Source organism: Thalassophryne amazonica, chromosome 5 (assembly GCF_902500255.1).
Source record: "Thalassophryne amazonica chromosome 5, fThaAma1.1, whole genome shotgun sequence".
Taxonomy (NCBI): domain Eukaryota; kingdom Metazoa; phylum Chordata; class Actinopteri; order Batrachoidiformes; family Batrachoididae; genus Thalassophryne; species Thalassophryne amazonica.
Window position 1 is genome coordinate 126259757 of NC_047107.1, and position 26365 is coordinate 126286121.

General features: G+C 41.4%; 1 protein-coding gene across 1 annotated transcript in view; it reads right to left on the bottom strand.

Annotated features, from left to right (window-relative positions):
- The window catches only part of niban2b (niban apoptosis regulator 2b), a 110330-nt gene that overhangs the window by 20934 nt on the left and 63031 nt on the right, over positions 1-26365 (bottom strand). Inside the window, exons 6-10 of the mRNA XM_034171306.1 lie at positions 10455-10570; positions 8290-8394; positions 7483-7645; positions 1730-1917; positions 135-290 (exon numbers count right to left, since the gene is read on the bottom strand). Coding sequence (XP_034027197.1) covers positions 135-290; positions 1730-1917; positions 7483-7645; positions 8290-8394; positions 10455-10570 — 728 coding nt within the window. The remainder of the gene's footprint in view (positions 1-134; positions 291-1729; positions 1918-7482; positions 7646-8289; positions 8395-10454; positions 10571-26365) is intronic.

Here is a 26365-nt window from a genome sequence, read left to right on the forward strand (position 1 = left end):
GTTACTTATATTCTTGTATAAAAGATTGCACTACAATGCAAGATTGTGGTACTTAGAAGCTTTGAAACTACTTCTGAGGAGGAACCAAACATTTGGATTTTGAGGTGTAGTTCTGTGCAGCACCAGCGTGTTACCTCTCTCATGAGGATCTGGGCCCTCTGGACAAACACTGAGGGACTGGAGACATCAAATCTTTGCTGCAGACCCTCCAAACTCAGCTGCTCCACCTTCTCATAACAGCTCTGCATCTTCACCGGATGGAAGGCCAGCATGGAGATCTTCTCCATGTGCTGCAGGCAGCAAAACGAAGAGGTCACTTCACACAAACCTATAACACTGTGATACTACTACTACAATAATTACTACATACTTCACGTTTTGACTCTGGAAATCATTTACCTCTTTACTACTTATTATCTTTCTGTTAGTTGACAAACATGGCAACCTGATAAAGATTTCACTCATATCCAATGAGGTTATAAGGAGATATGCACACCCCCCACCACCACCACCACCCCACACACACAAAAACTTTACATTTTGACCAACTTGAACTCCACCTATAGTTTCAATTATTATCCCACATTAATTTCAAGTAGCACAGCATTGGGCTTGTTAATGGAATCAGATCACACAAAGTAGTAACAGTCCAGAAATGCCACAAATATAACAGTCCCTTCAACAAAAAGTAATTTTCAATAAAAAAAAAAAATAAATATAGGCCTGCCTTAAATATTTTTATGTGCATAAAAAAAAGAGATTACATTTGGTCAAGTCACTCTTTTTTTTCCTAAGTCCGCTGTGCAGTGGTACCTTAAAATCCTAAAGCCTGATTTATACTTCTGTAACGCTGTGGCCACGCAATGATGTCGATGTACATGTTACACTTTTAAAGATCTCAGGAACATGTTTATGCAATTTACAGCAGAATCAGCAGCTTTTCTGGATTAATTTGTCCCTCAACAAGTTTGACTTCTTTATACAATTATCAACCTCCAAACCAACAATACAGTACATACAAGTTCCTCCATGAATTGCAGGTCATTCGAGCATCTTTTTTCACTCCGTGTTGAAAAGTTGGTTATATTTGCGGACTTCTCTGCCAAACGTATTTGATCCATAAAATGTAATCAGCATGCGCACTGCAAAAACTTTTAAAATATGACGTAAGTAATGAAAACGTAAAAGTGACAAATCACAGCCTTTTGTGGTCTCAGTCATTTAGCAGGTGTGTAGAATTCGCAGCCCCACAGAGGGCTCTGATCTAAAGCGGTTTGGTTCGTCACACCCAGGGATAATATGTATGAAACCTAACACTATATTACAGTGCAGGCAACAAGCAGCATTTTGTTAATAATCACCGGCCTTGAATTACACCCTGCCACATTTCGGTCCTGTGTCTGAGCAGTTTGAAAATAAAATAAAATAAATAAATAAATAAATGGCTGTTCTTTGAATCAAGGAAATCCAGACTGCTCTGTCCGGTACATGCAAGGGGTTTTTAAATGGGAGTCTCTTATGATGGGGTGGGATGTTTTGTCCGGTGTAAGCGAAAATCCAGTATATATGGTGTTTATTACACGGAAAACCATACAAAAGCATTGGGACTTTTGCTTTTGTCTGGTGAGTGTGAATATCCGGTTTGTATGATGACGGTTTAGGAGAGTTTTACTGTATCTAAAAATAAAGTAATCGAAATGGACATTTAAAAAAACATTTCCGTGTCTACCTGTGCCACAGTCTCCTTTGAGCCATCATTGAGGGTGTTCTTGCTCATGTCCACCAGCTCCTTAAAGAAAACATCACGGACCTCTGAGAAGCCGCGGCTGGTCGGTTCCATCAGTGCGTCCAGGATGGAGGTGATGTAAGGCTCGATGCTCACCTTCAGCAGCTTCTCAGCTTTGGGGAGGACTGCGGCTGTTGGGCAAAGTCGTGGAGGTGAGTGTAAGCCATGGAAGAGAAGAAATGACCTCAAACACATCAAGAGAAGGACTGAAAGTACAGTTCTAGGAAAAAACACCACAATCTGATGAGGTGATTACCATATCAGTTCAACTTACATCATGCCAGCTTGTATTTGACTTTGCACAAATAAACACTTAACCACAGCATACCAGTTACATTTGGCAGCTTCTCATTCCCAAGGTCTGATATACAGTTGTATGCAAACGTTTGGGCACCCCTGATAATTTTCATTATTTTCCTTTATAAATCATTGGTTGTCTTGATCAGAAATTTCAGTTAAATATATCATATAGCAGACAAACACACTGATATTTGAGAAGTGAAATGAAGTTTCTAGTATTTACAGAAAGTGTGCAATAATTATTTAAACAGGTGCATAAATTTGGGCACCCTTGTCATTTTATTGATTTGAATACATTTAGCACTAATTATTGGAACACAAAATTGGTTTGGCAAGCTCATTGACCTTTGACCTCCTTGCACAGGTGAATCCAATCATGAGAAAGAGTATTTAAGGTGGCCATTTGCAGATGTTTCCCCCCTTTGCATCTCTTCTAATGAGTGGCAACATGGGAGCCTCTAAACAAGTCAAATGACCTGAAAACAAAGACTGTTCAACATCATGGTTTGGGGAAGGATACAAAAAGCTATCTCAGAGATTACAGCTGTCAGTTTCCACTGTGAGGAACATAGTGAGGAAATGGAAGGCAGCAGGTACAGTACTAGTTAAGGCACAAAGTGGCAGGCTAAGAAAAATCTCAGATAAGATGAAGCAAAGGATGGTGAGAACAGTCAGTCAACCCACAGACCTGCTCCAAACACCTACAACATGATCTTGCTGCAGATAGTGTCTCTGTGCATCGTTCAACTATACAGCGCACTTTGCACAAGGAGATGCTGTAATGCAGAGGAAGCCTTTTCTGCATACATGCCACAAACAGAGTTGCTAAAGCACATTTGGACAAGCCAGCTTCATTTTGGAATAAGGTGCTGTGGACTGATGAAACTAAAACAGTTATTTGGACATAACAAGGGGAGGTATGCACGGCTGAAAAAGAACACAGCATTCCAAGAAAAACACTTGCTACCTACAGTCAAATTTGGAGGTGGTTCCATCATGCTGTGTGGCTGTTGTGGCTAGTGCAGGTACTGGGAATCTTGTTAAAGTTGAGGGTCACATGGATTTCAGTCAATATCAGCAGATTCTTGAGAACAATGTTCATGAATCAATGACAAAGTTGAAGTTATGCCGGGGCTGGATCTTTCAACAAGACACCCTCTCTACTTCCTTTTTGCTAAAGCTTATAGTTAGGGCTGGATCAGGTGACCCTGAACCATCCCTTAGTTATGCTGCTATAGACTTAGACTGCTGGGGGGTTCCCATGATGCACTGAGTGTTTCTTTCTCTTTTTGCTCTGTATGCACCACTCTGCATTTAATCATTGGTGATTGGTCTCTGCTCCCCTCCGCGGCATGTCTTTCTCCTGGTTCTCTCCCTCGGCCCCAGCTGGTCCCAGCGGGGGGCTGCCCCTCCCTGGGCCTGGTTCTGCTGGAGGTTTCTTCCTGTTGGGGGGGGGGGTTCCTTCCCACTGTCGCCGGGTGCTTGCTCACAGGGGGTCGTTTTGACCATTGGGGTTTTTGCGTAGTAGTTGTGTGGCCTTGCCTTGCAGTGTGGAGTGCCTTGGGGCGACTGTTTGTTGTGATTTGGCGCTATATAAATAAAATTGATTGATTGATTGACAACGACCCTAAACACTGCTCAAAATCTACTAAGACATTCATGCAGAGGAACAAGTATAATGTTCTGGAATGACCATCTCAGTCCCCAGACCTGAATATTATTGAAAATCTGTGGTGTGATTTTAAGAGGGCTGTCCATGCTCAGAAACCAACAAACCTGAGATGTTTTGTAAAGAAGAATGGTCCAAAATACCTTCAACCAGAATCCAGACTCTCACTGGAAGCTATAGGAAGCATTTAGAGACTGTTATTTCTGAAAAAGGAGGCTCTAGTAAATACTGATGTATTTTTTCTGTTGGAGTGCCCAAATTTATGCACCTGCCTAATTTTGTAAAAAAAAAAAAAATAATAAAATAAAATAAATAAATATTGCACACCTTCTGTAAATCCTAGAAACTTCATTTCACTTCTCAAATATCCCTGTGTCTGCAATACAATCTACACGCAACAAAAATATAAACGCAACACTTTTGGTTTTACTCCCATTTTGTATGAGATGAACTCAAAGATCTAAAACTTTTTCCACATACACAATATCACCATTTCCCTCAAATATTGTTCACAAACCAGTCTAAATCTGTGATAGTGAGCACTTCTCCTTTGCTGAGATAATCCATCCCACCTCACAGGTGTGCCATATCAAGATGCTGATTAGACACCATGATTAGTGCACAGGTGTGCCTTAGACTGCCCACAATAAAAGGCCACTCTGAAAGGTGCAGTTTTAATCACACAGCACAATGCCACAGATGTTGCAAGATTTGAGGGAGCGTGCAATTGGCATGCTGACAGCAGGAATGTCAACCAGAGCTGTTGATCGTGTATTGAATGTTCATTTCTCTACCATAAGCCATCTCCAAAGGCGTTTCAGATAATTTGGCAGTACATCCAACCAGCCTCACAACCGCAGAGCGCGTGTAACCACACCAGCCCAGGACCTCCATATCCAGCATGTTCACCTCCAAGATCGTCTGAGACCAGCCACTCGGACAGCTGCTGAAACAATCGGTTTGCATAACCAAAGAATTTCTGCACAAACTGTCAGAAACCGTCTCAGGGAAGCTCATCTGCATGCTCGTCGTCCTCATCGGGGTCTCGACCTGACTCCATTTCGTCGTCGTAACTGACTTGAGTGGGCAAATGCTCACATTCGCTGGCGTTTGGCACGTTGGAGAGGTGTTCTCTTCACGGATGAATCCCGGTTCACACTGTCCAGGGCAGATGGCAGACAGCGTGTGTGGCGTCGTGTGGGTGAGCGGTTTTCTGATGTCAATGTTGTGGATCGAGTGGCCCATGGTGGCGGTGGGGTTATGGTATGGGCAGGCGTCTGTTATGGACGAAGAACACAGGTGCATTTTATTGATGGCATTTTGAATGCACAGAGATACCGTGACGAGATCCTGAGGCCCATTGTTGTGCCATACATCCAATAACATCACCTCATGTTGCAGCAGGATAATGCATGGCCGCATGTTGCAAGGATCTGTACACAATTCTTGGAAGCTGAAAATGTCCCAGTTCTTGCATGGCCGGCATACTCACTGGACATGTTACCCATTGAGCATGTTTGGGATGCTCTGGACCGGCGTATACGACAGCGTGTACCAGTTCCTGCCAATATCCAGCAACTTCGCACAGCCATGGAAGAGGAGTGGACCAACATTCCACAGGCCACAATTGACAACCTGATCAACTCTATGCGAAGGAGATGTGTTGCACTGCATGAGGCAAATGGTGGTCACACCAGATACTGACTGGTATCCTCCCCCAATAAAACAAAACTGCACCTTTCAGAGTGGCCTTTTATTGTGGGCAGTCTAAGGCACACCTGTGCACTAATCATGGTGTCTAATCAGCATCTTGATATGGCACACCTGTGAGGTGGGATGGATTATCTCAGCAAAGGAGAAGTGCTCACTATCACAGATTTAGACTGGTTTGTGAACAATATTTGAGGGAAATGGTGATAGTGTATGCGGAAAAAGTTTTAGATCTTTGAGTTCATCTCATACAAAATGGGAGCAAAACCAAAAGTGTTGCGTTTATATTTTTGTTGAGTATATTTAACTGAAATTGCTGATCCAAACAACCGATTTATAAAGGAAAAACTTCTGCATACAACTGTATACATGGACACATGAGAATTTGCTTTAGATATTCCACTTTGAGCAACTGATACAAGGGACCTATGTATTATTTTTCAGTACTGAATATAAAGTTCATTTTTATTGGTTAACATAATTAGATTTTGGCCAGTCAACATAACCGTAACAATTATCTGCTGTGACGTCATCGTAAAGGCCCATGTTTAAATGATATCACAAAGGTGACAGTTAAACTGATTTGCTGAAAATCTAACATCTTATAAAGAACCAGAAAATGCCACACAACTGACCCTCATCAATCACTGTTAATTGTCTATGTGATATTTTAAATTAGTATGTGTCCAACAGTGGTCTTACAGCAAACTTGAAAAAGAGACATTATGCCAACCCTTGTAATTACGGCAGGACATCAGTCTCGTGCAACCCTTGATATCTGATCGGCGAGTAATTCTCAATACTCAAAAATGGGTTTTCAGTTTTCATTCAGTCTTGAAATCTGTAATCTTTGGGGTTCTTTCTACATCGTCATTCATGATCCAGTTGTCTTATGTTGGGTGACAAAAGATGATAGGAAACAGGAGGAATCAGTTATATGATGTCAGCATCCGCCCTTTTCAGGTTTCAAATCCTGCAAAACCTCAGAGAGGTCACCGCGCTGCGAGATCTCACTAACATTGAGAACTGCATTGAGACGCTGTGATCAGGCTGCACTTTAACCGCTGCACACAGACACCACCATTAACATCGCAACATAAAACTATTTTTATATTGTGCCTAAAACTCTCATGAATATATTCTCTGCGTTTATAGACGTTGTTATTGTGTTTGTTTTATGTAAACATGCGAGAATCACAGGCTGTCTCTCCGTTATTTTCAATGGGAGCTGCTGTGAGCTACAATCGCTTCCTGATCATGTCGTTCTGGGGGAAAGTGAAGTTTTCTCTTTAACGTCTTGATTATTGTTCTTTACAACACTGTTTGTCCTCTTTGTTCCAGACTAATATATATAATATGTCTGAAATTCAGTTTGCTCTTATTAAATTCCACGCAGATTAAACGTAGCAGACACAGATTATTTGTTAGAATTGTTTTAGCAAGTTTTCAGGGTATCATACAGCAGTCTCTTATGAACGTGATGAAAAGCATAAAAAAAAAAAAAATTTGTAGTATAATATTCATTTACAATTGTTATGTGGATTCTCTATGTTGTTCTGACTGCAGTGACTCTGGCGCACAAGGGATTATAGGATATATGAAAACCCTGGATGGGGTTACGTAAGGTCCATTTATAGATTAATATCTGTACCTCACAGCTATTCCATATATACAACTCACACACACTACACAATTTCGACAACGTCACCAGATGTCAAAAGAACTCTTGCAGTGTTAAAACTGTAAGTATCCTGAGATCCACCCTCAAAATTTAATGGAATCCCTCTGGAATATGCACATTTTCCATCAATAATATTTTGAGAGAGAGAGAGAGAGAGAGAGAGAGATTTAAATTTTTAATTTTCAACACCAGGCTGTTTCCAATCCTAAAACCAAGTTTGGTGAAAACTGGCTTTAGAAATCCTGTAACTAAGCCAGTGCCATCCGAAACAGACCGTAACTGTCTCAGTGGTAATACAACCAGCATTTTATTGTGAAAATCCCAACAGTCACTGACCTTGGATCTTGTTGGTGACGTGTTCCTTTGAGGTAATGATCTGGTCCATGTCTGTTCGTATAGAGGCTTCCAGTGAGGGTCGACTCTCCTCACATCGCTTCACCACTGCCTCGTACTGGGACTTGCACTGCCCCTGAACCAGACTGTAGATCGCATCACTGATCTGCACACAACGCAAACACTTGAGGATAGAACTTCTGCAGAGTTGTTCAGTCATCACAGGAAAAGCAAAAAACAAACCTAAAACTTATCTTCCTTCCATCATTCCTGCTTGTTCCCTCAGGAACCTGTTCTTTGCTAAACAAGGCCCTCAGCTGGTGCTCAGGGACATCTTAGGGTTTCCTGTCTGATTACGGAATTGAAACCATCTCCCCCTGGTTACAAGTCTTTGGTGTCTAAACTTTTTTCCCCCCCCCGGATGCTCCTGTTAGAGAGTGCCTCAGCAGGTTGTCAGTCTCTATCTCACCCTGTCCTCTGCATCTTCTGTCTCACAAACCACCTGCAGATCCTCCCTGACCATCTCCATAAAGCTCCTTTTTTAGCCTCTTTCTCCTCCTACTGCTTGCTGGCTCCACTCATCTCAAATTGAATATGTGGACACAAATATTTGTGCTGCACTTTCAAATAGTCCCATTCTTCTGCAAAAACACCTCAGCATGAAGACCTCATAATAAGAGACAAGGCTTACACACCCTAAAAGGGTCTCATGAAAGATTTTAGGAATGATGCAAATGGAAACACACAAATGGGCTTGAGAAGATTTGTGTCTCAAAGCCTCAATGGTAGCTATATCGAGGAGCACCTTACCAGCATCCAGTTCCGCTGCCTGTCATGCATCTTGCCTTTGAGTCTAGGAGAAATAAGGTCCCTCACCTCAGGAAGAAGACCCTCCATCACCAGGTTAGCCAGGATCTACAAGATAATAGTACATACAACTATAACCAGGACCATCTCACCATATATAATCAACTGCATAAGACACTGGCAAGACATAAGAGAACACACACATACTCAAAGGAAGATTAAAGTCAAAAGAGGAAGAGCCAACATCCCATTATTAAGTTATAAGTATAGTACAAATAGGCCTTGGACTAGACCCATGAAAGTGAGCAGGTCACTACCATCAAAAGTGACAAAACGTATTCTTCAATAATATTTATGTATGAATGGTAAATTGACTCCATTTATATTGTGTTTTGCCATCTGCATCAGACACTCAAAGCACTTTTACAATTGTGCCTCACATTCACCCAAACATACCGATGTCAGGGTGCTGCCAGGGAGCAACTTGGGGATTAAGGACCTTGCTCAGTGGACCTTAGTGATTTTCCAGTCAGACTTTGGTTTGAACCAAGGAACGCTTAACCACTAGACTATCACCTCCCATCCTAGGGTGATAGCTATAACCAGGAAGTGGTCAACATTTAAAAATGCTCCAATCATATTGAAAGTATACCACATTATTAGTTAATAGGGTTCTAAAGAGGAGTAGGTTGCACAATTTGTCACGTGTAGTTATCACATTACAGGGTAATATGTTCTAGAATCCAATAGAGGCCGACCTTGTTTGACAGTTACTTTTAAAACCAAACATTCAACACTGTCTGTTCATTAACCCTATTAACTTAACCAATAATTTGAGACACGTTCTACCAAGATTGTAGCAACTTTAAATTTTGATCCCTGTACAAAATGAAATTGCTGATTTTACCCCCTTACATTCAGTCATAGATAGGCCAAACTATACCTTTTTGGAATCTATGATCAGACAAATGTGTAAGGTTGTATGATTAACTTCTATTACAAATATCTTAGACAATGGTGTTGTAATTGTGTGGCAACAGACAAATGCAGCATTACTATCACTCTCACATTGTGGCAGCAGGAGCTAAAAAGAGGACAGACGACCATTCATTGACCACCCCAAAGTTGGGACTGATCATTACGCATCACAAGGATGTGTACTTGACTCACCCCCCCTTATGACTACTCTACCAACAGCAGCATTATTAAATGCTGACACCAATGATGCTTTGACTCAACTGGGCAGCAGAAACTGACTGACTGTCATACTCGCCACAAAGAACTGATTGTTGATTTCCTCTAAAGACACCATGGCCGTATCCCACTTCTACTCAAGAGCGGGGCAGAGAAAAGACAAATGTATTCTTAATTCTTAGAAAAGTTAATCAACAATGAATTAAGATCCTATGGAGAGTCAATGTGCCCCAAAACTCCCCAGTGAGTGCCAACTCTGACATCACACAGTCAGTAACCCCAACAAAGGTTTCACCGAAGCGTTGGGAGGACTTCTCGTGGCTTCACTGACCATCTGTGAGTCACAATGCAGACTGAGCTCATACTGGACAACCAGGGTGGTGATAAAAAGAAGAACCAGAATAGATTAGAGGAAATTCAATGAATGCCTCCATCTCTAGGCCATGAGGGAGGTCACTGAAAGGATGGACAACTATGAAAGCCATGGGAATCGTGGTATGGCATCCAGAGTCACCAAATCTGAACCCAAAACACCACCTACTGGAGATTTTGGACTGAGACGTAAGCACTATCCACCAACATCCTCAAACAAGATGAGAATATGTTATTGGTGGTTCATCCTTCCAGTGGAGTTCTAGAGACTTGTAGAAGCAATGCCATAGAGTACTGACGCTGTTCTGATGGCACAACATCTTAAGAAAGGTTTTATCTCTCTCCCTGTTGCCCATCCATTTGCCAGGAGATTCAGGAACATTGCCATAGAGTTCCACACTGAAATACAGCTAGATCCCTGCAGGCATTAGTCAAGTTAAGTCCAGAATGTGGAGCGTGTGTATGCAGTGTAATAATCTAGTTACTGTAAAACCTATTTTCACACAGCCAGATTTCTCTTTTACCCACCTGTAAGTGTCATGGATTTTAAAGCTCAATCATGAAAATTAAAGCCACCTACAGAAAACTACCACCATGCTTACCTGTGACGGTTCACCACACATCATTTCCCAGGTGCCATAGTGCCCTTGAGCTTGACGGTACAGCCGCAGTGCATCAGTGAACGATGGCGTTTGGACTTTGTCTTCCTCAGACAACCCTGGCCGGAAAATTGGGAAGCATAGATTCAGTTTAAGCACAACAGTAAAACGTATGGGAGAAGAGCCTTAAACCAGAACAGTCATCATGAGTTAAGCCCCGTGATTCAATCAAAAGTTGAACAAAGTGACTGACACCCTTTTATTATGGGCGTGTGGGGGCTAAGAAAATGCTCGCTTTTTTAAAAACACTTTTGCTCAATTCTTCACTCCCTCCCGCCCACCTTCCCCAACTGCAACTATACTACAGTCGGAGTTTGTCTGTGACTCTGTTCGTGTCGCTAATCCGACCAGGTCCTTGGTACTTGGAAGAAGGTGAACCCCAGAATTGCCACCAAGGGGTTTGTTTTGGCAGAGGTCAAGGTAGTTTGGGTCAAAAGTCCAGCATTAGACTTTTCACTTTTACTTCCTCCAAACTTTGCACGCATGTTCCGGAGTTGTCCAGACATCAAAATTTGGGGTAAAGGAATAATGTGGTCATAAATTAAAGTAAATAAATGTTTACCTGCTCCTCTGGCCAATTTCCACAGAACTTGGTACGTGGATGAAAGTCGACCCCGGAATTACCCTTCAAGTACTGATTTTGGCAAAAGTCAAGGAATTTTATTTTCAAGCTTATGGCCTAAATTTGCCACATGCCACAGACTCAAGAATTGCTCTGAGAAGGTCAGCCAAAGGTCAAACTGACTCCAGGCAACAAAGTGTGTTGCTTACCAGGAAATTGTACCCCAAACAACAAGGTAACCAAACCTTCACTGATGCTATATTGTGCTTCTCAGTCACAGACCTCAACGTCTTCATGCACACGGGTTCTGTTGAAGTGTGCAGCTTTGACTTGCAGTACACCAAACTAATGTGAAGTGGATGAAGTGCGAGGGACCGACCCCCCAAGTTAACTTTCATTACATGTTTTTAAGATACCTCCTGGATTGTAGCAAGCAGATGTGTCAAGCTACAGAACAATCAGAAAATATTCCAACAGTGAGTGAGTTTATTAAAAAAAATGTTCTGAAAGGCTCTTAAAGACCAAGTATGACAAAGCCAGGAAATGTGTGCGGGGGGGGGAGAATACCAATGAGGCCATAGTTCATAACGGCACCAGAGACAGGAAGTCTCAAAACTCTCTGAAAAGGGAATATTTTAACTCTGAAGTATGAGGAGGATTTTAATTTAATTTAGACTCGTTCCGGTCAGACGCACAATAACTTTATCTTGTACCCACAAACCTTCTAGATTTAAAGTTTAAAGGGTGATTAAAAAAAAGTGTGCCTGACCAAAAAATTTCACAAAACCCTTTTGATGTCAAGAAAAGGCCAGATATTTTATATATATATCTTGACAGATAGATATAGATGTGACTATCTGGTACCACTAATAGACAATTTGTCAGGTTCAAACATGGAAAAGAGTCTCACTCTGCCACAGAGCACATGGTTCTCCATCACACCGTTACACTCCAACACAACCCACTATGTGCACAAGGAACACTTGTTTAACAGAAGCTTTAAAAGAGAACCAACTGAAATGTGGCTTTGTGTGGCACGTGAGGTCACTCCATATGCCACGGTTAAGGAATGTTAATTTTTGGCATCATTTCCTCTTGTAGGGTCTCGTGGTCCCCGCCGTGATGACCCACCGCTACACCCGAGGTTAAAACGGGAAGTCAAAATCTGGACTGTGTTCAAATTTTCAGGCACCAATCAGCATTTAGAAGTGTACGTTTTCACTTGTTTGTCACATTTAAATTCTGATGTTTCGTAACTGAAAATGAAGTTTGGGTTTAAATGGCTCAGAATGACTCATCAGTTTGTCATTTTGATTTTCCAGTTCCGTAATCACACAGTGAAGAGACTCAGCTTGGAGTTCCACAAGTTTCCATTACTCCCCACGACATGCATTTTTAAAAGGATTCAAGTAAACTGGTAAATCACATTATTTACCTCAAAACAAGTTTTAACAACAGAACAAATACTGTACTTCAAGTCCAAGTGTTCTGATATGCATGAGATGTACTCCGTGCCACTGTTACTGATTATTTGCTTTCAGAGCACAGGAACAAAATTTACAGTGGTCCATAAATATATGGACATTGATTTATCATAGTCGCCATCTTGAGATAATACAGTTGAAATCAGAATAAATAAGCTCAAAGCTTAGGACTTGAGCTGTACCTTATAGGCATACAGTAGTGTTCAGAATAATAGTAGTGCTATGTGACTAAAAAGATTAATCCAGGTTTTGAGTATATTTCTTATTGTTACATGGGAAACAAGGTACCAGTAGATTCAGTAGATTCTCACAAATCCAACAAGACCAAGCATTCATGATATGCACACTCTTAAGGCTATGAAACTGTGCTATTATTAAAAAAAAGTAGAAAAGGGGGTGTTCACAATAATAGTAGCATCTGCTGTTGACGCTACAAACTCAAAACTATTATGTTCAAACTGCTTTTTTAGCAAACCTGTGAATCACTAAACTAGTATTTTGTTGTATAACCACAGTTTCATGATTTCTTCACATCTGCGAGGCATTAATTTTGTTGGTTTGGAACCAAGATTTTGCTTGTTTACTAGTGTGCTTGGGGTCATTGTCTTGTTGAAACACCTATTTCAAGGGCATGTCCTCTTCAGCATAAGGCAACATGACCTCAAGTATTTTGACATATCCAAACTGATCCATGATACCTGGTATGCGATATACAAGGTCTGTTAGTACAGTATCGGACCTTTTTATTTTATCAAAAACCTGATGGATGTGAATCACGTGTGCTTGCATGTGCAAACCTTGAACCTTTGTGTGCATGAGTGAATTTTTTCACGCCTGTTGATTGCGTCATTTCCTGGTAAACAGCCTTTGTGTGAGGATGGGTGTAGTCTTTTGTAGGATTTTCATTGCAAGGAAAAAGACGGAACAACTGGAGCAGTGCTACTGCATCAAATTTTGCCAGAAACTGGGCGACAGCCAGGAGGAAACCATTCGGATGATTCAGACGGCTTTCGGTGATGATCCTATGGGCATCACACAGATTAAGGAGCGGTACAACCGGTTTAAAGACGTCCGCACAGTGGTGGAGAGCGAGCCACACTCCGATCAGACGTCAACATGCTGAAATCACCAGATCATTTCCAAAGTGAACGCTGTGGTGATGCAGGACCGTCGTGTGACTATCAGAGAAATTGCAGAAGAGGTGGACATCAGCACATTCCACTGACAGAAGATTTGGCCATAAAAAGAGTGGCGGTGAAATTCATGCTGCTGCTGACAGCGGAGCAAAAGCACCTTCATGTTGAAGTCTCACAGGACATGTGACATGCCCACCTCTTCCACAATTTCTCGGATAGTCATACGACTGAAAAGTCACCGAAAGCCGTCTGAATCATCCGAATGGTTTCCACCTGGCTGTTGCCCAGTTTCTGGCAAAATTTGATGCAGTCACGCTGCTCCAGTCATTCCGTTATTTTCCTTGCAATGAAAATCCGTCGAGCACACAACACGTGTTCACACAAAGGCTGCTTACCAGCAACTGACGCAATCGACAGGCGTGAAAACAAATTCACGCATGCGCACGAAGGTTCAAGGTTGGCTCATGCAAGCACACGAGTCAACTCAATCAGGTTTTTGCAAAAAATAAAAAGGTCCGATACTTTTCTAACAGACCTCGTATAGGCCCAACACCATAGTAGGAGAAACATGCCCATATCATGATGCTTGCACCACCATGCTTCACTGTGAACTGTGGCTTGAATTCAGAGTTTGGGGGTCGTCTCACAAACTGTCTGCGGCCCTTGGACCCCAAAAGAACAATTTTACTCTCATCAGTCCAAAAAATATTCCTCCATTTCTCTTGAGGCCAGTTGATGTGTTCTTTGGCAAATTGTAACCTCTTCTGCACGTCTTATTTAACAGAGGGACTTTGAGGGGGATTCTTGCAAATAAATTAGCTTCACACAGGCGTCTTCTAACTGTCACAGCACTTACAGGTAACTCCAGACTGTCTTTGATCATCCTGGAGCTGATCAGTGGGTGATCCTTTGCCATTCTGGTTATTCTTCTATCCATTTTGATGGCTGTTTTCTGTTTTCTTCCACGTGTCTCTGGTTTTTTTTGTCCATTTTAAAGCATTGAAGATCATTGTAGATGAACAGCCTATAATGTTTTGCACCCGCGTATAGGTTTTCCCCTCTCCAATCAACTTTTTAATGAAACTACGCTGTTCTTCTGAACAATGTCTTGAACATCCCATTTTCCTCAGGCTTTCAAAGAGAAAAGCATGTTCAACAGGTGCTGGCTTCATGCTTACATAGGGGACACCTGATTCACACCTGTTTGTTCCACAAAATTGACAAATTCACTGACTGAATGCCACACTACTATTATTGTGAACACCCCCTTTTCTACTTTTTTTTTTACTAATAGCCCAATTTCATAGCCTTAAGAGTGTGCATATCATGAATGTTTGGTCTTGTTGGATTTGTGAGAATCTACTGGTACCTTGTTTCCCATGTAACAATAAGAAATATACTCAAAACCCAGATTAATCTTTTTAGTCACATAGCACTACTATTATTCTGAACACTACTGTATCAAATTAAGTAAGAATTGGAATTAGAATCTGCCACCATTATTCTCAACAAGAAGTCCGACGAGCAGTCACTGCTCCTAAAGCAAACTATGGTTACGCTGTACTAAAAAACAGCAGAGGCAGCAAAATGGGTTTTGCTGACTTGTGGAAATGATTTTATTCTCAAATGGGTGAGTTCAAGAACAGAAGACCAGGAAGACCCTGAAAACAGCAGACTTCCTCCCCCCAGTGAAGACAAGCCCCTTCAGAAGTGTTGCTCAGAACAGCCAACAACCTGAAGAAAGGAGTTACGCAGGAGATAACCTGAGAATAAAGCTCAAAATCTAAACTTTAACCCAGTTTCTCAGCCAGAAACTGAAAATAAAGATCATCAACTTTCTAAAGGCTTTTAAACTAACCATGTACAATTACAGTGCAGCAAACTGAAACAATCCTTTAAATGGTGACAAGCACCAGATTTGGCACAAATACACCTTAGACAACCCTTTTGAAAAAAACTGGCCACTTGAGTTTTCAATAGGGAGCCAGGTAGAAGAAGAATTACACAGGGGTCAAAATTTAAAAAAGCTCTAATCAGTTTGAAAACACCACATTATTTGTCTGATCATAATTCCAAAAAAGGTATAGTTTTGGCCATCTGTGACTGAATATTATGGAGTTATGGAGTAAAAACAAAGAATGGTGACAAAGGTCAGTTTCAGGTTGTACAGAGGTCAAAAGTTAAAGTTGCTCCACTTTTGGTAAAAAGTGAGGGAAATTATTGGTTGAGCTAATAGGATTAATAAATGGAACAGTTTTGCCTGTGTTGAATAGATGGTCCACAGTAAAGGTCAACATCCATTGGATTCCATGACATGTGACATATGTTACCCCGTAATGTGATAACTGAGCATGACATGTTCCAAACTATTCCTTTTTAATTCTCTGGGGCCGACGCCGTCGTATACGACGGTTAAGACCAAGCTTTACTAAATTATAAATAACTTTTTAATGATATGAGATAGAAACTTACTTTTTTATATAGGCGGTGATGGTCTAGTGGTTAAGGTGTTGGGCTTGAGTCCAGAACATCATGGGTTCAAATCCCTGCTTGACTGGAAAATCATTAAGGGCCCTTGGGCAAGGCCTTTAATCCCCTATTGCTCCCGGTGTGTAGTGAGCGCCTTGTATGGCAGCACCCTGACATCGGGGTGAATGTGAGGCATAATTGTAAAGTGCTTTGAGCGTCTGATGCAGATGGAAAAGTGCTATATTTACGCAGTCCATTTACCATTTTGCTGAAAAGTTAACGCCGCTGACTTTTGAGCTAACCGTCGGCCATCTTTGTACTCCTCATAGAAGCTGTGTGATGTGTGCAATGTGAGTTTCCAATCGGAATTGGTTCACCGTCACATGGTTTTCCAAAATCCAATAGTAGGGCAGATTTACCTCACGTCAAAAGCCAAAGATCGTTTTCAGGAGTGATATGTTACTAGCTGGCCTGTTTGAATATAGCCCCCTGGGTGCTCCAATGAGTACATCCAGTGCGCCCTGCACACAGCGATCAGTGAAGGCAGACAGAGAGCCTCTGATGACAATCTCACGTGCTCAAACAAAGTGTGTAACTATCAGGATTGCTACACTAGTTTGCATGTGAATGTTACTGGATAACTCTGTTGCTTTCTCGGCATAAAGCACTGTTTACCATATCAATGGAGCGAGGGGGAGGGGCCACTCCTCAGACTGTAAGGAGCCAAAGTGTGATGAAAGCTGCTTTAGGAGCAGCACAGAACACTCCAAAACACAATAGAAGTCGAAGTTTGTGTTGTAACCTTTGTGTAATAGCAGACAGAAATTGTTTTGAGATGAAGACACACACACACACAAAAAAAAACAATGCATAGACCATTTTGTATATATTGTTCAAAATGTGCATTTGTGTTTATTGTTTGAACCTTTTTGTTGTACAGTCTTTCACAAAAGACCTGAAATTACCTTTATAAAGTGTCAAAACAATTTATTATGTTTGCTGTGTGTTTTGAATAAATGTGTGTGGAAAATTTTCCGCTTTACTTTCTTTCTTATTTTATTGTAATCCTTTATTACACTTATAAAACACAACAAAAGCATATATATTATGAAAGCACAGGTTGTCCCGAAAAAAGAGAAACTTGATTGTGGGATGCAGGGAGAGCCGTTAACAGCAATAATAAAACATTTATGCCAGGCGAGTGAACTGTCAAAAAAAATGCCCTCGGACCCCAGAGGGTTAAAACCCGATTAACTAATAATTTACATCACTTTTTTTTTTTTAAACCAAAATTGGAGCAACTAACTTTTGATTCCGTATGAACTGAAACTGACCTTTGCCACCATGCTTGCTGTTTTCATTCCATAACATTCAGTCACAGATGGTCCAAACTACACTTTTTTGGAATCTTTATGATTACATAAATAATGTGGTATAATTTTCAATTTGACTGGAGTATCTTTTAATTTTTAACCCTGTGTAATTCTTTAATTAACCCCTACCTGACCATGAATTGAAAATTCAAGTCGCCAATCATTTTTTTCAAAAGAGGAATGTCTAAAGAATATTTGTGCAGAATTTGATGCTTGCATCAGCATTTGCAGAATTCCCCTCTTAGTATTCCCTTATCTGCTGCACTACTAAAAGCTGGGGGAAAAACAAGCAAACCCCAAAACTTTAGCTACTAATGGTCCAGGTTAACAGAGGTGCAATACATGCAGGTGCAATGAAACTGAGGGAAAAACACAAACAACTTTGGAATCAGAAGGTTAAAGTCTAATTCATGTTTTGTTTGACATACATAATCAAAGTGCAAACATTTAGGACTTATCCAGCAGATCAAAGTGTTCACAGAACGGCATAAAGAGCAACACTGACTTCATTAAACGGCAGCAAAATCAACAGCAGAGCTGAAGTTGGAAAAGAGTGAACAGTGGCAGCTTCCTCTTTGGCTCTACCTCCTGTGCAACATCAACCAGGTAAATAACACCACGGCTTTACGCCAAGAGTTAATTTCACCTTTTGAAGCCATTAGCGGCTTCAAATTACAACTCCATTATGGAAACTAAAGATACCACAAAGGACTGCATCACGTTAATCCCAAAACTTACGGTAGACTCAGACACGTTTACTCAAAACTATGTTTTTTCACCCGTTTGTAGAGGTTTTATCCAATCCATGGTGACATGTAGAATATAAATACAGCTGTATTAAAGATTCAGTAACCAACGGATTCTAATAGTGCTTGATGCTACTTTGTGTTCACATCAAGTGAAAATGTTAGAAGACATGCATGGGTTAGTGGATACACTGGTTTTCACAAACATTCACAGAAACCCCCAAATGAATTTCTGCCACAGAAAGGGAGCACACATTTTACCAATTAAGCAAGTTACATAAACCACATTATGCTGAAAAGCCTTAATGTTCTCTTCTATTCTGGATGGCAAAGGCAGTGAGTGTCACACTGACAGTATTTTGAAATATTAAAACATATATCAAGTAGCTCCAACTTTTCCTTCACAACACCACCTTCTCAGTTGGCGTAGCTGCAGCACTTTCAAAAAAAAAAAAAAAAAAAATACAGCGCTCAGTGCACCAAGTGTCCCTTTAAGAAAGAATTTTGCTAGGTTTTATTTTTTGGCTGAACACAACCTTGATAATGCATCACATTTACACAATTTTAACTGCAACATTAAGAGCATTTGAACCCTTATGGTGGCATAGAAGAGTTTGGAAGATTTTTTTTTTTTTTATAGATATCGAATTAAAACAAGTTATTCCCTTTAAACTGAAACCAAATCTCTACAGCATCATATAAACTGAATAAAAGAAGTACAAAATAACAGAAAACATACATACATAGATGCTCTTCATTACAGGAACTAAATCATCACTTTTACAGCCAGCCAGGAGTCTGAAAATAATAATTTCCAAGCTGCTGAATGACTTCATTTATGCTGACAGTTAAGAAGCAGAAGTCCTATGGTAGTGTAGGTAAATCTGTCCGGAGCAGGCAGGTGTCAAACTGAACAATTATGTAAAAAGAAGGTCGGTGAGGGAAGCCACCAAGACACCCTCAACTGCAGACTACGCGTGATTGCTCTGATGGAGTTACAGGCTTCTGTGGCTGTGACTGGAGAAAAGAGAAGACTGCAACTTTTGTCTGTTGCATCACCAGTTACACAGCTTCAATGTGTTAAACAGAGAAGGCTTTTGTGACAAGAAAAGTGGATAAAACCTGAGTTTGGGGGAAGATGATGGTCTAATGGTTAAATGTTAGGCTTAAACCAAGATGATCCTTGGGGGGGGATGGGGAAATCACTAATGGCCCTTGGGCAAGGTCCTTAATCCCCAAGTTGTTCCTGGTGTATAGCGAGTGCCTTGCATGGCAGCACTCTGACATCATGTGACTGTGTGAATGTGAGGCATCATTATAAAGCGCTTTGAGCTTTTGATTCAGATGGAAAAGTGCATGGAAAAGTAGTTTGTGTTTCTCCATGTGGATAATGACAAACCGGCTGGAGTTTGAAACTCATTCTCTGTTCACCATCATGAAGCTGTGTAACTGGTGACACAGACAACAGTTATTATGCAGCATTTAAGCTTTTTAGCTAATTGTTGTGTAAATAAATACTGAATCTGGGTGGTCCAACTGGTAATGAGTCAGAATTTGTGGAAAAGCTACACCATAGACATTCTAAAAACACTCCAACCAACTCAGACACAAGTCAGAAGAAAATGTCCAAGTCACCAACACAGTATCTCTGAGAACATCGGAATCAAATATTTAAAATGGGAAGACTGTGGCAGGGCTGCAAATGTGTCTTAGGAAAAGGTCGGCCGCAAAAACCAACAGCAACCGTGAATACGAGGCTCAAAGGGGTCAGCAAGCTGACCAACACGCACACAACAGTGATAACATTCCTGACATTTCATCTAGTTATTACAGGTTGACAAATGTAAATAAGTATGTATGTGTATATATTCTGGAGTCTGGTGATAGATTTCTGGTTGGCATCCTGAAACACCAGATTTGGACTTGAGCATCTTGATGAAGAAGCATGAAGGTGGTGACATCATGCTGTGGGGCTGCTTCTCTGCTGCAGGTCCTGGATGGCATATCAGGTCAATAAAGACAGGACAATCCGGGTGGGCGTGTCTGATACAGCCTACGGGCGGTTAGGTTGTGTGTGTGTGTGTGTGTTGTAGCTGTGCGCGCTTTCTTATGAAACCTGATAGAGATGAACAGTTTTACACTGAAGAATGTGCAAAGCAAGAACATGTGTTTCCACAGACTCACAAACTGCAGCCAAAAGTGCACATTCTAAAAAAAATGAACAGTTTAATATTATTTACTTTGTCATTCATTCAAACAGTACAAAATACTTCTGTGAAGGCACAGTTACTTTACCTAGAATTCATCATAGTACAGAAACAGCATTAGTGAAGGTTACAAATGATCTTCTTATGGCCTTAGACAGTGGACTCATCTCTGTGCTTGTTCTGTTAGACCTCAGTGCAGCTTTTGATACTGTTGACCATAAAATTTTATTACAGAGATTAGAGCATGCCATAGGTATTAAAGGCACTGCGCTGCGGTGGTTTGAATCATATTTGTCTAATAGATGTGATATGTAATCACTCAATTCTGAGGAAAAAATTATGGAATCACCCTGTAAATTTTCATCCCCAAAACTAACACCTGCATCAAATCAAATCTGCTCGTTAGTCTGCATCTAAAAAGGAGTGAACACACCTTGGACAGCTGTTGCACCAAGTGGACTGAGATGAATCATGGCTCCAACATGAGAGATGTCAATTGAAACAAAGGAGAGGATTATCAAACTCTTAAAAGAGGGTAAATCATCACGTAATGTTGCAAAAGATGTTGGTTGTTCACAGTCAGCTGTGTCTAAACTCTGGACCAAATACAAACAACATGAGAAGGTTGTTAAAGACAAACATACTGGTAGACCAAGGAAGACATCAAAGCGTCAAGACAGAAAACTTAAAGCAATGTCTCAAAAATCGAAAAATGCACAAAAAAACAAATGAGGAACGAATGGGAGGAAACTGGAGTCAACGTCTGTGACCGAACTCTAAGAAACCGCCTAAAGGAAATGGGATTTACATACAGAAAAGCTAAATGAAAGGCATCATTAACACCTAAACAGAAAAAAACAAGGTTACAATGGGGTGAGGAAAAGCAATCGTGGACTGTGGATGACTGGATGAAAGTCATATTCAGTGATGAATCTCAAATCTGCATTGGGCAAGGTGATGATGCTGGAACTTTTGTTTGGTGCCGTTCCAATGATATTTATAAAGATGACTGCCTGAAGAGAACATGTAAATTTCCACAGTCATTGATGATATGGGGCTGCATGTCAGGTAAAGGCACTGGGGAGATGGCTGTCATTACATCATCAATAAATGCACAAGTTTACGTTGATATTTTGGACACTTTTCTTATCCCATCAATTGAAAGGATGTTTGGGGATGATGAAATCATTTTTCAAGATGATAATGCATCTTGCCATAGAGCAAAAACTGCGAAAACATTCCTTGCAAAAAGACACATAGGGTCAATGTCATGGCTTAGGGTCAATGTCAATGAGCAGATCTGATTTGATGCAGGTGTAAGGGTAGTTTTTTCCTCAGAATTGAATGATTCCATATTTTTTTTCCTCTGCTTGGTCTAAAAAAGTAACCGTTACTGACTGCCACAATCTTTTTTTCTTGATTTCTTATAGTGTTTCTTAAAGCCAGAAAGTTGCCATTTGAAATGACTTTAGTTTTGTGTCATGTCTGTGATCTGCTTTTTTTCTACAAAATTAAACAACTGAATGAACATCTTCCGAGGCCGGTGATTCCATAATTTTTGCCAGGGGTTGTATAGACTTAGACTGCTGGGGGGTTCCCATGATGCACTGAGTGTTTTTCTCTTTTTGCTCTGTATGCACCACTCTGCATTTAATCATTAGTGATTGATCTCTGCTCCCCTCCACAGCATGTCTTTTTCCTGGTTCTCTCCCTCAGCCCCAACCAGTCCCAGCAGAAGACTGCCCCTCCCTGAGCCTGGTTCTGCTGGAGGTTTCTTCCTGTTAAAAGGGAGTTTTTCCTTCCCACTGTCACCAAGTGCTTGCTCACAGGGGGTCGTTTTGACCGTTGGAGTTTTTCTGTAATTATTGTATGGCCTTGCCTTACAATATAAAGCGCCTTGGGGCAACTGTTTGTTGTGATTTGGCGCTATATAAATAAAATTGATTTGATTTTGATTTAAATGAATACATTTTTCAATCTGCTCTGAGAGCTATCCACTGTCAGGCTGATGTCAACAATAGTTTCGCTGTCAGTCTGTTGACCTCATTTCCTTCTTTTTCCAGAGGGGGAATTCTTGAAGAGATTCAATTCAACTTTGTTATTATACAGTGCTGTGGAGCAAGTACAAGGAAATGCATTGTCACTCACTCACTCATCTTCCACCATTTATCTGGGTTTGGGTCGTGGGGGCAACAACTCCAGCAGGGGACCCCAGACTTCTTTCCCGGCCATATTGACCACCTCTGACTGGGGGATCCTGAGGCGTTCCCAGGCCAGTGTGGAGATATAATCTCTCCACCTAGTCCAAGGTCTTCCCTAGGGTCTCCTCCCAGATGGACGTGACCGGAACACCTCCCTAGGGAGGTGCCCAGGAGGCATCCTTACCAGATGCCCGAACAACCTCAGCTGGCTCCTGTCAACGCGAAGAAGCAGCAACTCTACTTCGAGCTTCTCACCCTATCTCTAAAGGAGACACCAGTCACCCTTCTGAGGAAGCCCATTTCGGCCACTTGTACCCGTGATCTAGTTCTTTCGGTCATGACCCAACGCTGATGACCACAGGTGAGAGTAGGAACTAAGACTGACCAGTAGATCAAGAGCTTCACCTTTTGGCTCAGCTCCCTTTTCGTCACAACAGTACAGTAGAGCGAATGCAATACCGCCCCCGCTGCGCCGATTCTCCGGCCAATCTCACGCTCCATCGTCCCCTCACTCGTGACCAAGAGGTATTTGAACTCCTTCACTTAGGGCAAGTCCTCAATCCCTACCTGAAAAAGTATTGTGTGCTCCTAAAACAAGTGCAGTCCTAATGAACAAGTAAATACACCAGTGAATTGATTCAAATCATTATGAAAAATAAATAAATTGAAGTTGCCATGAAGTTTCCAGTGTAGTCCAAAAGGGACATGCAGACTGTTTCACATTGTAGCTTTAAATGACCGAATGTGCATGCCATGCAGGCAAAGTGATGCAGCAGAAGACCTTCAGGGTTTTGAATATTAAGTATCGGGAGAAGCACATGTGAGTGGAGGAGACAGGCTTGTTATGCCCTGTAACTCTGTGCCCTACAGCCAGCCAGATAACATTACATCATTAAGCAACATGTTTTAAGAAGATAATGCTTCCAGCTCTTCCGTTTCGTCAATAAAACCACTCAAAAACTGAGCAATTTTCAAACAAACCTGAGAAAGATGGACTTTCCCTGCAACAGAATCCAATAAGTTATGCTAGGAATGTCCCCGATACCTGGATCAGTATCAGGACTGATAAGGGCGTTTGTTGAGGTCTGGTGTTGGTTTTCTGTGCCTCTGAGCCTTTATCAGTCTGGGCTCAACATACCATAAATGCCATGTTTTATGTCTGTTTTTCTGACAGTTTGATGTCTTGTTCCTAATAAATCCTCTGCTGATCTGACAACAGGCTGTCATGTCTCCGAAGCAGAATGTCACTTGGGAAATTTCTCCGTTATAGCACATCTCTGTATCGTCATGTGTCCCAAAATGTCAGTGTTTTGACATTTAAATCATGACAGTTCTGTGCAGCCTGAGCCAGTGACACAGAGGTCTGATTAGTTTCACCTAATGTCAGAAAGGCATAAATAGAAAACCAGTGAAGGTTCGCTTTGTCTACAGCTGTTTAAAAAAAAAGAAAAAGGTTTTCTGGCAGACCTGATGAGTTAATCTTGGCACTGCTCAAAGAAAATATAATGTTCCGTCACTATGTGATCTGACAATCCTGTGTTGTTTTTGTGGTAATTTGTTAATATGGACACAGATGGTCACCCCCACAAAGACAGGTCTGTTTGAAATTTCTTCCTAGAACGTCCCTGATTTAATGCTGAATAAATACGGTGCTTCCGAAAGGTTTTCACAGCACTTTTTCCACATTTTATGTTACAGCCCAATTCCAAAATTAATGAAATTCATTCCCCCCCCCCCCCCCAACATTCTACACACGATATCCCATAATGAGAATGTGAAAACAGTTTTGAGATTTTTGCTAATTTATTAATAATAAAAAAATAAATCACATGTAAATAAGAATTCAAAGGGAGGTGACTGTCTAGTGTTTAGGTGTTGGGCTTGAGACCAGAGGATCCTCAGTTCGAATCCCAGGCTCACTGGGGGGGTAGGGAAATCACTAAGGGCTCTTGGGCAAGGTTCTTAATCCCCAGTAGCTCCCGGTGTGTTGTGAGCACCTTGCATGGCAGCACCCTGACATCAGTGTGCAAGTGTGTTTGTGTGAATGTGAGGCATAACTGTAAAGTGCTTTGAGCATCTGATGCAGATGGAAAAGCACTATATAACTGCAGTCTATTTACCATTTATTCACAGCCTTTGCTGCAAAGCTCAAAATTGAGCTCAGGTGTGTCACATTTTCTCTGATAACCTTTGAGATGTTTCTACAGTTTAATTGGAGTCCACCTGGGGTAAATTCAGTTGATTGGACATGATTTGGAAAGACACACACCTGTCTACATATAAGGTCCCACGGTTGTCAGTGTATGTCAGAGCACAAACCAAGCATGAAGTCAAAGGAATTGTCTGTAGACAGGATTGTCTTGAGGCACAAAAAATGGGGAAGGGTACAGAAACATTTCTGCGGCTTTGAAGGTCCCAATGAGCACAGTGGCCTCCATCATTGGTACATGGAAGAAGTTCAGATCCACCAGGACAGGGAGGTGACCAAGAAAGAACCCGATGGTCACTCTGTCAGAGCTCCAGCATTCACAGAGTGGAGAACCTTCCAGAAGGACAACCATCTCTGCAACAATCCACCAATCAGGGCTGTATGGTAAAGTGCCCAGATGGAAGCCACTCCTTAGTAAAAGGCACATGGCAGCCCACCTGGAGTTTGACAAAAGGCACCTGAAGGACTCTGACCACGAGAAACAAAATTCTCTGGTCTGATGAGAATGAATACTTATGTACATGTGATTTATTAGTTTTTATTTTTCATAAGTTTTCAAAAATGTTAAACTTTTTTCTTGTGTGTAGAATGTTTGAGAAAAAAAAAGAAAAAGAATTTCATCTATGTTGGAATAAGGCTGTAACAAAATAAGATGTGGAAAAAGTGAAGCGCTGTGAATACTTTCTGGATGCACTGCAACCACCTACACTCAACAAAAATATAAATGCAACACTTTTGGTTTTGCTCCCATTTTGTATGAGATTAACTCAACGATCTAAAACTTTTTCCACATACACAATATCACCATTTCCCTCAAATATTGTTCACAAACCAGTCTAAATCTGTGATAGTGAGCACTTCTCCTTTGCTGAGATAATCCATCCCACCTCACAGGTGTGCCATATCAAGATGCTGATTAGACACCATGATTAGTGCACAGGTGTGCCTTAGACTGCCCACAATAAAAGGCCACTCTGAAAGGTGCAGTTTTTTCACACAGCACAATGCCACAGATGTCGCAAGATTTGAGGGAGCGTGCAATTGGCATGCTGACAGCAGGAATGTCAACCAGAACTGTTGCTCGTGTATTGAATGTTCATTTCTCTACCATAAGCCATCTCTAAAGGTGTTTCAGAGAATTTGGCCGTACATCCAACCACCCTCACAACCGCAGACCACGTGTAACCACACCAGCCCAGGACCTCCACATCCAGCATGTTCACCTCCAAGATCGTCTGAGACCAGCCACTCGGACAGCTGCTGAAACAATCGGTTTGCATAACCAAAGAATTTCTGCACAAACTGTCAGAAACCGTCTCAGGGAAGCTCATCTGCATGCTCATCATGCTCGTCATCATCCTCATCGGGGTCTCGACCTGACTCCAGTTCGTCATCGTAACCGACTTGAGTGGGCAAATGCTCACATTCGCTGGTGTTTGGCACGTTGGAGAGGTGTTCTCTTCACAG